This window comes from Leucoraja erinacea, chromosome 3 (genome assembly GCF_028641065.1).
Source record: "Leucoraja erinacea ecotype New England chromosome 3, Leri_hhj_1, whole genome shotgun sequence".
Classification (NCBI taxonomy): Eukaryota; Metazoa; Chordata; class Chondrichthyes; order Rajiformes; family Rajidae; genus Leucoraja; species Leucoraja erinaceus.
Genome location: NC_073379.1, coordinates 10,407,807 through 10,420,096, shown reverse-complemented (window position 1 = coordinate 10,420,096; position 12,290 = coordinate 10,407,807). Strand labels below are relative to the sequence as shown.

General features: G+C 44.1%; 1 protein-coding gene across 1 annotated transcript in view; it reads left to right on the top strand.

Annotated features, from left to right (window-relative positions):
- Positions 1 to 377: 377 nt before the first annotated feature.
- The window catches only part of LOC129695264 (coiled-coil domain-containing protein 152-like), a 79,495-nt gene continuing 67,582 nt past the window's right edge, over positions 378 to 12,290 (top strand). Inside the window, exons 1-2 of the mRNA XM_055632057.1 lie at positions 378 to 459; positions 5,836 to 5,926. Of these exons, the coding sequence (XP_055488032.1) occupies positions 5,849 to 5,926 (78 nt within the window). The 5' untranslated portion in view covers positions 378 to 459; positions 5,836 to 5,848. The remainder of the gene's footprint in view (positions 460 to 5,835; positions 5,927 to 12,290) is intronic.

Genomic DNA, 12,290 nt, shown 5'->3' with positions numbered 1-12,290 from the left:
GGTGGGGGCTGGGAGAGGGGCGGGGACAGTGGGGGGGGCTGGGAGAGGGGCGGGGCTTGGTGCGGGGACTGGGGCATTGGGAACATGGTTATATAGAGGAGGGGGCGGGTCTTGGTGCGGGGGCGGTTATATTGGATGGTCGGGGCTGGGAGGGGGGCGGGTTATACAGTGGGGGCATTATATACATGGGAGAGGGGGGGCTTTATGCATGGTTATATAGACTGGGGGGCTTGGATGGTCGGGGCTGGGGGCATTATATACTGGGGCATTATATACTGGTTTTAAAATGTTATGGGGGCGGGGCTGGAAGACTGGGGCGGGGACAGTGGGGGCAGCGCTGAGCCTGGGGGACGGTCCACCTGCGCCCTATACCCGGGGGGACATTTCACCCCCGCAATGGCCGGTGGCGCATCCCAACTGTTGCCCGGCAGCGGTGGGAAGGGAATCATCGACGCGACGGTGAGAGACACCTGGCATTATATACATGGTTATATAGACTGGGGCATTATATACATGGTTATATAGACTGGGGGCATTATATACATGGTTTATATAGACTGGGGCATTATATACATGGTTATATAGACTGGGGGCATTATATACATGGTTATATAGACTGGGGGCATTATATACATGGTTTATATAGACGGGGCATTATATACATGGTTTATATAGACTGGGGGCATTATATACATGGTTTATATAGACTGGGGGCATTATATACATGGTTTATATAGGGGGCATTATATACATGGTTATATAGACTGGGGGCATTATATACATGGTTTATATAGACGGGGCATTATATACATGGTTTATATAGACTGGCGATTATATACATGGTTTATATAGACTGGGCATTATATACATGGTTTATATAAACTGCCGATTATGTACATGGTTTATATAGACTGGGCATTATATACATAGTTTATATAGACTGGGGGCATTATATACATGGTTTATATAGACTGGGAATTATATACATGGTTTCTATAGACTGGGCATTATATACATGGTTTATATAGACTGGGAATTATATACATGGTTTACATAGACTGGGCATTATATACATGGTTTATATAGACTAGGAATTATATACACGGTTTACTGGGCATTATATAGACATGGTTTATATGGGCATTATATACATGGTTTATATAGACGGGGCATTATATACATGGTCTATATAGACTGGGCATTATATACATCGTTTATATAGACTGGGGGCATTATATACATGGTTTATATAGACGATATATATAGTTTATATTAGGTAGATAAAAGTGCTGGAGAAACTCAGTGGGTGCAGCAGCATCTATGGAGCGAAGGATATAGGCAATGTGTCGGGCCGAAACCCTTCTTCAGACTGATGTAGGGTGGGGAGAAGAAAGGAAAAATGAAGAGGAGGAGCCCGAGGGCTGAGGGAGAGCTGAGAAGGGGACAGCAAGGACTACTGGAAATTGGAGAATTCAATGTTTATGCCGCTAGGGAGCAGACTGCCCAAGCGGAATATGATGTGCTGCTCCTCCAATTTCCGTTGGTGCTCACTCTGGCCATGGAGGAGACCCAGGACAGAGACGTCGGATTCGGAATGGGAGGGGTAGTTGAAGTGTTGAGCCACCGGGAGATCAGGTTGGTTAATGCGGACCGAGCGGAGGTGTTCGGCGAAACGATCGCCAAGCCCACGCTTGGTCTCACCGATGCAGATCAGCTGACATCTAGAGTAGCGGATGCAATAGATGAGGTTGGAGGAGATGCAGCTGTCGCACCTGGAACAACTGCTTGGGTCCTTGAATGGAGTCGAGGGGGAAGGTAAAGCGACAAGTGTAGCATCTCTTGCGGTTGCAAGGGAAAGTGCCCGGGAATGGGGTGGTGCGGGAGGGAAGGGAAAAATTGACCAGGGAGTTACGGAGGGAACAGTCTTTGCGGAAAGTAGACGGGGGGGAGATGTAGGTAAAAAACGGGATGAGGTCCTACAAGGTGAATTTAGGGAGCTAGGAGATAAACTTAAAAGTAGGACCTCAGGACCTCCAAGGTAATAATCTCTGGATTACTGCCAGTGCCACGTGCTAGTCAGAGTAGAAATAGGATATTGCAGATGAATAAGTGGCTTGAAAAATGGTGCAAGGGGGAGAGATTCAAATTTCTAGGGCATTGGAACCAGTTCTGGGGGAGATGGGACCAGTACAAACAGGACAGTGCACGTGGGGTGGAATGGAACCAATGTCCTCGGGGGAGTGTTTGCTGGTGCTGTCGGGGAGGATTTAAACTAATGTGGCAGGGGGATGGGAGCATGAGCACAGAGACAGAGGGGTGTAAAATTAGGGTAGAAGCAATAGGTAGCAAGATGAAAAGTAAAAGTGGCAGGCAGACAAATCCAGGGCAAAAATCAAAAAGGCCACTTTTCAACATAATTGTATTGAATGTTGTAAAAACAAGCTTGAATGCTTTGTGTCTTAATGCAAGGAGCATTCGTAATAAGGTGGATGAGTTGAATGTGCAGATAGTTATTAATGAATATGATATAGTTGGGATCACAGAGACATGGCTCCAGGGTGACCAAGGCTGGGAGCTGAACATCCAGGGATATTCAATATTCAGTAGGGATAGACAGAAAGGAAATGCAGGTGGGGTAGCGTTGCTGGTTAGAGATTAACGCAATAGAAAGGAAGGACATTAGCTTGGAGGATGTGGAATCGATATGGGTAGAGCTGTGAAACACTAAGGGGCAGAAAACGCTAGTGGGAGTTGTGTAGAGACCACCTAACAGTAGTAGTGGAGTTGGGGATGGCATCAAACAGGAAATTAGAAATGCGTGCAACAAAGGTAAAACAGTTATAATGGGTGACTTCAAACTACATATAGATTGGGTGATTCAAATTAGCAAGGGTGCTGAGGAAGAGGATTTCTTGGAATGTATATGAGATAGTTTTCTAAACCAACATGTAGAAGAACCAATGAGAGAGCAAGCTATTCTAGACTGGGTATTGAGTAATGAGGAATGGTTAGTTAGCAGTCTTGTTGTGTGTGGCCCCTTGGGCAAGAGCGACCATAATAAGGTTGAGTTCTTCATTAGGATGGAGAGTGACATTGTTAATTCAAAAACAAGGGTTATGAACTTAAAGAAAGGTGACTTTGAGGGTATGAGACGTGAATTGGCCAAGATAGACTGGCAATTGATTCTTAAAGGGTTGACGGTGGATATGCAATGGAAGGCATTTAAAGATAGCATGGATGAACTACAACAATTGTTTATCCCAGTTTGGCAAAAGAATAAATCAGGGAAGGTAGTGCATCCGTGGATAACAAGGGAAATCAGGGATAGTATCAAAACAAAAATGAAGCATACAAATTAGCCAGAAAAAGCAAACCTACCAGAGGACTGGGTGAAATTCAGTCCAACAGAGGAGGACAAAGGGCTTAATTAGGAAAGGGAAAATAAATTATGAAAGAAAACTGGCAGGGAACATAAAAACTGACTGCAAAAGCTTTTATAGATATGTGAAGAGAAAAATATTAGTTAAACACATGTAGGTCCCTTGCAATCAGAAACAGGTGAATTGATCATGGGGAACAAGGACATGGCAGACCAATTGAATAACTACTTTGGTTCTGTCTTCAGACATAAATAACCTGCCGGAAATAGCAGGGAACCGGGGGTCAAATGAGACGGAGGAACTGAGTGAAATCCAGGTTAGTTGGAAAGTGGTGTTAGGTAAATTGAATGGATTAAAGGCCGATAAATCCCCAAATCCACAGGAAGTAGCCCCAGAAATAGTGGATGCATTAGTGATAATTTTTCAAAACTCTATAGATTCTGTAGTAGTTCCTGAGGATTGGAGGGTAGCTAATGTAACCCCATTTTTTTTAAAAGAAGGGAGAGAGAACATGGGGAATTACAGACCAGTTAGTCTAACATCGGTAGTGGGGAAAATGCTAGAATCAGTTATTAAAGATGGGATAGCAGCACATTTGGAAATTGGTGAAATCATTGGACAAAGTCAGTATGGATTTATGAAAGGTAAATCATGTCTGACGAATCTTATAGAATTTTTCGAGGATGTAACTAGTAGAGTGGATAAGGGAAAACCAGTGGATGTGTTATATCTGGACTTTCAGAAGGCTTTCGACAAGGTCCCACATAAGAGATTAGTATGCAAACTTAAAGCAGACGGTATTGGGGGTTCAGTACTGATGTGGATAGAGAACTGGCTGGCAGACAGGAAGCAAAGAGTAGAAGTAAACGGGTCCTTTTCAGAATGGCAGGCAGTGACTAGTGGGGTACCGCAAGGTTCAGTGCTGGGACCCCAGCTATTTACGATATATATTAATGATTTGGACGAGGGAATTGAATGCAACATCTCTAAGTTAGCGGATGACACAAAGCTGTGGGGCAGTGTTAGCTGTGAGGAGGATGCTAGGAGGCTGCAAGGTGACTTGAATAGGTTGGGTATGTGGGGAAAATGCATGGCAGATGCAGTATAATGTGGATAAATGTGAGGTTATCCACTTTGGTGGCAAGAACAAGAAAGTAGACTATTATCTGAATGGTGGCCGATTAGGAAATGGGGAGATGCAACGTGTCATGGTACACCAGTCATTGAAAGTGGGCATGCAGGTGCAGCAGGCAGTGAAGAAAGCGAATGGTATGTTAGCATTCATAGCAAAAGGATTTGAGTATAGGAGCAGGGAGGTTCTACTGCAGTTGTACAGGGCCTTTGTGAGACCACACCTGGAGTATTGTGTAGTTTTGGTCTTCTAATCTGAGGAAAGACATGCTTGCCATTGAGGGAGTACAGAGAAGGTTCACCAGACTGATTCCTGGGATGACAGGATTTTCATATGAAGAAAGACTGGATAGAATCGGCTTGTACTCGCTAGAATTTAGAAGATTGAGGGGGGATCTTATAGAAACTTACAAAATTCTTAAGGGGTTGAACAGGCTAGATACAGGAAGATTGTTCCCGATGTTGGGGAAGTTCAGAACTAGGGGTCACAGTTTAAGGATAAGGGGGAAGACTTTTAGGACCGAGATGAGAAAAACATTTTTCACCCAATTGCTTCCAGTACCTCGTGCTAGTGAGAACAGGACCAGGGAGATAGGGGATTTGAATGTGTGGTGAAGGGGCTGTGCAGGGAGCAAGGATTTAGATTTATAGACCACTGTGATCTCTTCTGGGGTGGGGGTGCCTGTGCAAAAGGGACGGAGGGGGACTGACATTCTGGCAGGCAGGTTTGCTAAGGCTGCACGTGTGGGTTAAGTTGAAGGGGAAGTGGCTACAGGAAAAATTACAAAAGATTCTCGAGTTAATGGGAAGGAAAGCTTGAGAATGGACAACAGAGTAAGGTCAAGGGCCAATTGCGAGGCGGGAAGTGAATACGGAGGTCAAAGTACTGTCTATGAATGCGCGAAGTATAAGGAATAAAGTGGACGAGCTTGAAGCTCAGTTAGAAACTGGCAAGTATGATGTTGTGGGAATTACTGAAACATGGCTGCAAGAGGGCCAGGGATGGGAACTGAATATTCAAGGGTATACCTCCTATCGAAAAGATAGACAGGTGGGCAGAGGAGGTGGGGTTACCCTGTTGGTGAGAAATGAAATTCAGTCCCTTGCAAGGGGTGACATTGAATCAGGATTATTTATTTGCCTCTGTATTCCACAAATACGGACACATTCTGAAAAAATATCTCAACACACAACTTTTTTTCAAATTCAGGATTTATTTAAATACAAAAACAGATTTCAATGTTTTAAGAAAAGAAACAGATTCAAAAACTAACAAGATATTTTGGAAAAATGAGCAATAATATCCCATTTTGTCCCAAAATAGCAACAAAAAGAAAATGGAGGACAAGATGAAGAAGGTAACACACACAGCAAATCTGGACAAATTGGTTGAAGACTTTGTCCTTTTGGAGCAGGTATGTGAATTGGGATAGTTAGAAGATGCACATGAGCAGCTAGGCAACATGGTGTGTGCCAAAATTAGCAGCGGCTTCAGGTTGTAACTTTTCCCAAAGTGCAAAGATAGATTAAACTATTTTTAAAAACATATAGAAAATTATGAGTCTAATTGGATATTGATAAACGCTAGGGGATTAACATGGGAGCATCTTGTGAGAATGTAAAACTCTGTTTTTAAATTAAAATTGTAAGATTAAACGAGAACTTACTAGTTTGAAGTTTGATCTGTATTTTATGAGACCGTGAAGACCCCGTCCAGCACGCATGCGCGACATACTTCAAAGCAGTGGTGCGGAATCACAGAAACAACAGAATAATTGAAATAAACATAGTAAAGATAAGGAGAACAAAGATACCAGTTGATCTCTATAATTGAGGGTGGGAGCGGAGAGCACGTAATCCCTCATCGTAACTCCTCATAAAATACAGATCAAACTTCAAACTGGTAAGCTCTCGTTTAATCTTACTATTTTACTTCGGAGTCACGTGAGTGACTACGTGAAGATTTTAAAGCTCTGTGATTTCAAACCGTGTAACAGTCCATACTTCACTCGCTGCCGAAGTCATCCAAGGGAGGAAGTATGTTATCGTAATCAAACATGAATCTGTTTGTAAAACAATAATGGTATTATTTGAAAATAATAACAGAAATTAATGCTCCCCCGGGCTTAAATTATATATTTTTTGCAGCGTCTAAAATTCTCTCTGCAAGTGAAACAGGTTTTATTAATGGCTTATTGTAGAATGTTTGAGAAGTTCTTTCCATGGACCACGTCCATTCTGTTAGCCGCCGACGTGGATGCTGCCCTGGTGGAGTGAGATGTGTAAATATCGGTATCCACTCCAACAGCTCCCAATACCTGTTTGAGTCATCTAGAGATGGTTTGACTCGGTACCCGACCATGTGGCTTTTTTGTGGCTGACCCATCGTGCTTTTTGTCTCCCTTGGGAATTTAGGTTGTGTTGATATATTGTAGAAGGTGAGTCATGACATATAACAGGGGTCAGGTGGGTACACCCGGAATTCCATAATGAGTCCTGAAGTTCCTGGTCTACTCTGTTTTACCAGCTCCTGAATGGTGAATGTTATTTGGTCTGATGTTACGACCATATTGTCCAGTCTTATGCTGAGACTAAGCCCATCAGCATGGCCGTTTACAGGGTAGCTGTTTCCAGAGTGAGGGATCTTGCTGGTGGCCATCCCTTAGGCATGTCAGGCCAATGCTGACATCCCAGATCTTGGTATATCTAGGTCTAGGACGTTTTGAACTGAAGGTACCTCTCATTAATTTGGCCACCAGTGGATGAGACCCTATGGCCTGTTTCCCTGGTGCCTGTCTTAGATAGGCTGACAGTGCACTTCTAGCACATTTGATAGTGCTATAGCTCAGACCTTCATCATGGTGAAGGCTGGCTAGGAACTCTGGTACATAGATATAGTGGTTGATTAGTAGGTTGTCTCTGTTCTCGAGCAGTATGTTCCCCATTTTTTTTATACTGGAGACATATTGTTTCTTGGTGGAAAGTCGGTGAGATGCTGTTATCGTGTCCATGCTCCTATTTGACAATCCTAGGTCCATCAAAAGGTCTTTTTGGAATCTGCAACCCAGTAGGCTTATTCTGTCATGGCATGGGTGACTTTTGCCTGATACTGGGTGGATCAGTAGATCTGGTCCACTGGGAATGGTCATAGGTTTCAATTACCCTGTCAAGGACCACTGGGAACCATGGCTCTGTAGGCCAGTCGGGTACTACCAAAAAGCCCGAAGCAAAGTTTATCTGTATTTTGCGTAGTACCTGACTGATGAGTCAGAAAAGGGGGGGAAAACATAGAGATTAGTTCCCCCCAGTTTAGCGAGAATGTATCCATCGCCGCTGCCTCAAGGTCTGGTTCCCAAGCGTCATACATTGGTACGTGGTGATTCAGTCGGGATGCAAAGAAATCGATATCTGGTGTTCCATATTGCTTTGTAATTTCAGCAAATGCTTTGGCGTTTTACATGTCTGCCACTGTATGTAGCTTACCTGGCAGGTATGTTGCTGATAGCCAAATATGTTTGTCGACACACCATTACCAGATTATGTTGATCAAATTATCACATTATATCGATTTTATCCCGCCCATGTGGTTAATATAGGCCACCACTGTGGTATTGTCAATTTGTAAATGAACATGCAAATGGTGCACTTTTGAACAATATGCTTTTAACCCATAGAACGCACCCAACATTTCCAAATAGTTTTTATGTCCAGTGTCTGTAGTAGTGATGATTCTAGATTTGTCCATCTAGCACCTGTTCTGGATATGGATTATTGATAAATGATGGCTGGAACTATGCCAAATGTTCTCTTTCCATCATTATAAGTCTGAAAATAGGCAATTTCATGGTTCAGTCAAAGTGACCTGCATGTTGTTTAAAACGCAAGCACCTTTGCTCTAATGCAAAGGTCCAAGCTACTAATGGTGCTACTAATTTCCCAATTGCTCTTGCCACTTGTCAAATGGTTGGTCGATTGTTAACCATTAATTTGTTACAGGTTTGTGCCGATTCTGCAGACTTTTCTTTTGGCAACGTTATAGACATATGGACTGAGTTAATTGTGAATACAAGATAGTCCATAGTTGTGGGTGGTGTCAACGTAGATTTATCTGGATGTATGACAAAGGCCAAGTTTAAATATGTTTTTAGTAGCTAATGCTGCTGAATTAGCTAATTCCATGGTTTTGTCTATTATTAAAATATCATCGAGATATGCCATGACAATATGTTTCCTTAATAGTGTCAGGGCTGGTTTTAATATCTAAACAGTTTTGGCTCATGTTAGACCATTAGTCAATCATTTGTACTGCCATAGTTACCCCATCCAGGTAAATTTTTAGGCATCTACGATGATCTTCATGAATGGGTACTGAATAATATGCATCTTTTAAGTCGATGCCTGCCATAAAGTATCCTTAGGAAATCCATTGTTTGGCAGTTACAAATGTTTTCCATTAAAGTGTGTATACCTGACGAAAGTATTCAATGTGGTTAAGTCAATGATGATGCAACATTCGCCATCTTTTTTGGTTTTATTAAATTTAATACGAATTCCAAAGGTTCATGTTTAGATTTCTCTATGATCACTTTGTACGTAACTTCTCCATTCAGCTTGTCCCTCATGTTTTTTTTTTAGTGAGAGGGTAAAACCCCTTTGGGGTGCATGCTGAACTGGTGGCAAGTTGTCGTGAATTAATTCAATTTTTGTCCTTAAATACTTTTTGGTATATAACTACCAAGTGTGATAGTTCTTCATGCTTCCAAAAACAGGTGTAATCTCCCCCCGGTTAGCACAATCCCCACCTGAACCAGACCCAACTACCTCCACTGTTGTTTGGTGGTGTGTTAATTTCTTCGGTTTCTGGTTCCTTGTCTGTCGGGGTGGTGCTGTGGGGGGTGGCACATTTTCCATGGTGCCCGCTCTGGGCCCTGTCCCGAAAGACTTCCGGGGATGGTATGTGGGCCCCGAGCTTTCACCAGTACCATGAAGTAGATGCCTACTGGTGGATGCGTAGAGGTACTGCCGTCTGGGTTTGCGTGGTTTGCTCGTTCCAGGTCCTGCCCTCATGAGGCCAAATGCCTTGGATTCTTCGTCCAGATGTTTTGGCTTGTTTTGGTAATTCTTTGCTAAATAGCAGGATCTGTGGTTCTGAGGCCGGCGTTCTACACAGTCCTGCAAATTTTTGGGGTTGAGGGCAGGTCTTATGACCTCCTTCCGGAGGTTGTTAATCACATACTGTGTTGCACAGTAGAGCCAGGGTGTTTTGTCATGTCAACCCTGTCCATGAAATATGAAGTGATAGCCGACGTCAGGGGTATCAACATTTTTTGCAATTTAAGTTTTTGGGTTTTGATACCCTGCTCAATGTACCCCCAGTAATGGCAGGCACATTGAGCAAATGCAATTTTGGGGAGGCGTGATAAGGTCCAACGCCTCATTGACTACCTGTCTTGGAGAGGTTTAAAGGACAGGTAGTAAGCTGCCCGCCAGTTTAGGCTGTAACGGCCGTCCCGCTTGTGGTGTTGCCACGTAGCGGTTCACCGCTCCCAGCAGCTCTTCCTGGTCATGTGCCACAAGCATACTCATGGTTTCTTCAGCCAGTGACCCCTGTTCTTGACCAGCCCAGCACTGGTCACCAATGCTCCCCTCTGTTGAGGGAGATGCGATGGCCAGTGCTTGTTAGTGCACTGGAGCGGGAGTTTTTGTGCTCCCTTGGCGAGCTTGCCCCATCTCCCGGAGCAAGTCTCGCTGGAGCTTTTGCTCCATGAGCCTTTCCATAAGGCTTGAAACGGTCACCTTTTGCCGCTCTCGGGCGGTGAGTCTACCATGCCGGGCTCGTCTGAGTGAACCGGCCGGTCCGACTTCCGTTGTGCCTTACATCCAGCCCGCTGCGGTTGTTTGAGCTATGCTAGCGGCGCTGGGCTTGGCTCGGAACGTGGTCGGTGACTGTGGACCGCAGCGTGTGCGGTCCAGGTGCTGCCGGTCGCCCCCCACTGCTGGAACCCTCCTGGTCCATTGCAGTCCGACAGGAACGACCTTCCTTGGTGTTTTCCCTGTTCATGTTCCTATTTAAAAATATAACAGAACAGGGTTTCGAAAACACCATGTTCTCAGAGTAAGTTTGCTTACCTGAAGGTCCGCTTTCAAATTGTTGCGGGAGAGCTCGTACTCCCGTCCGTTGATGTGCACTGCGTGAGACGCTATGTCGCGCATGCGTGCTGGACGGGGCCTTCACATAGTCACTAACGTGACTCCGAAGTAAAATGACTAATTTAGTGCAGTCACAACTGGATAATTGCTGATCATCTGAACGGTGGCTGAAAGGATTTTGTCGAATGGAAGAGTTTGATTTATTCAGGACGCTGTCAATGTCACTTGAACACAAGAAGTATCCAGATTCTACCAAAATAGAAATAAAGCAAAGCTTTAGGAGTTTGAAAGGCTATGAGCATTGGTATGAAGGGGAGGGAGTGTTTTTCAGCCTCCAAAAAGAGATTGAATTAAAAAATATATATATTTTTTTTAAGATGATGCCCCATCCAAGCCATCTCTATTCTATCAATTTATTATAGACATTCTACCTCTTGGGTTAATTTTGCACAATAAGTTCTGGAAGATATATTTTAAAGGTGATCTTTTTTAATTTATGTTTTATTTGGATGCTAGTATTGTTGGCTGGTATCATCTCCCGCACTTAAATGTCATTAAGAAGGTAGCAGTGAGCCATCTTCCTGAGCCACTACAGTCCTTCTGGTTAAAGGCACTTTCACTATGTTGATGGGTAGAGAGTTGCATGTTGATGAAGGGCTAATGAAAATTTCACAGTATAAGATGGTGCCTGACATGGAGGAGTGGTGATTCTGATGCGACCTGCCTGCTGCCCCTGTCCTTCCAGGCAGTAGAAGCAGATGCTACGGCAGGTACTACGAGCGATCTGGGCGGCACGGTGGCACAGTGGTAGAGTTGCTGCCTTACAGAGCTTACAGCGCCAGAGACCCGGGTGGGATCCTGGCTACAGATGCTTGTCTGTACGGAGTTTGTACATTCTCCCCATGACCTCCATGGATTTACTCCGAGATCTTCGGTTTCCTCCCACACTCCAAAGTCGTACACGTCTGATTGTGGATTTTGGAAGGTGTAGGATGGGGACCCACAGTCCCGTTTATATCAACCGGTCAATGGTTGAAAGGGTCGAGCTTCAAATTCCTGGGCGTGCACATCTCTGAAGATCTTTCCTGGTCCGAGAACACTGATGCAATTATTAAGAAAGTATATCAGCGCCTCTACTTCCTGAGATTACGGAGAGTCGGTTTGTCAAGGAGGACTCTCTCAAACCTCTACAGGTGCACAGTAGAGGGAATGCTGACCGGTTGCATTGTGGCTTGGTTCAGCAACTTGAGCGCTCTGGAGCGGAAAAGACTACAAAAAGTAGTAAACACTGCCCAGTTCATCATCGGCTCTGACCTCACTTCAATCGAGGGGATCTATCGCAGTCGCTGCCTCAAAAAGGCTGGCAGTATCATGCTCATAGCCCACACCATCCTGGCCACACATTCATCTCCCCGCTACCTTCAGGTAGAAGGCACAGGAGCCTGAAGACTGCAACGACCATGTTCAGGAATAGCTACTTCCCCACAGCCATTAGGCTATTAAAACTGACTCGGTCAAAACTCTGAACATTAATAGCCCATTATCTGTTTATTTGCACTTTATCAGTTTATTTATTCATGTGTGTATATATTTATATAATGGTATATGGACACACTGATCTGTTCTGTA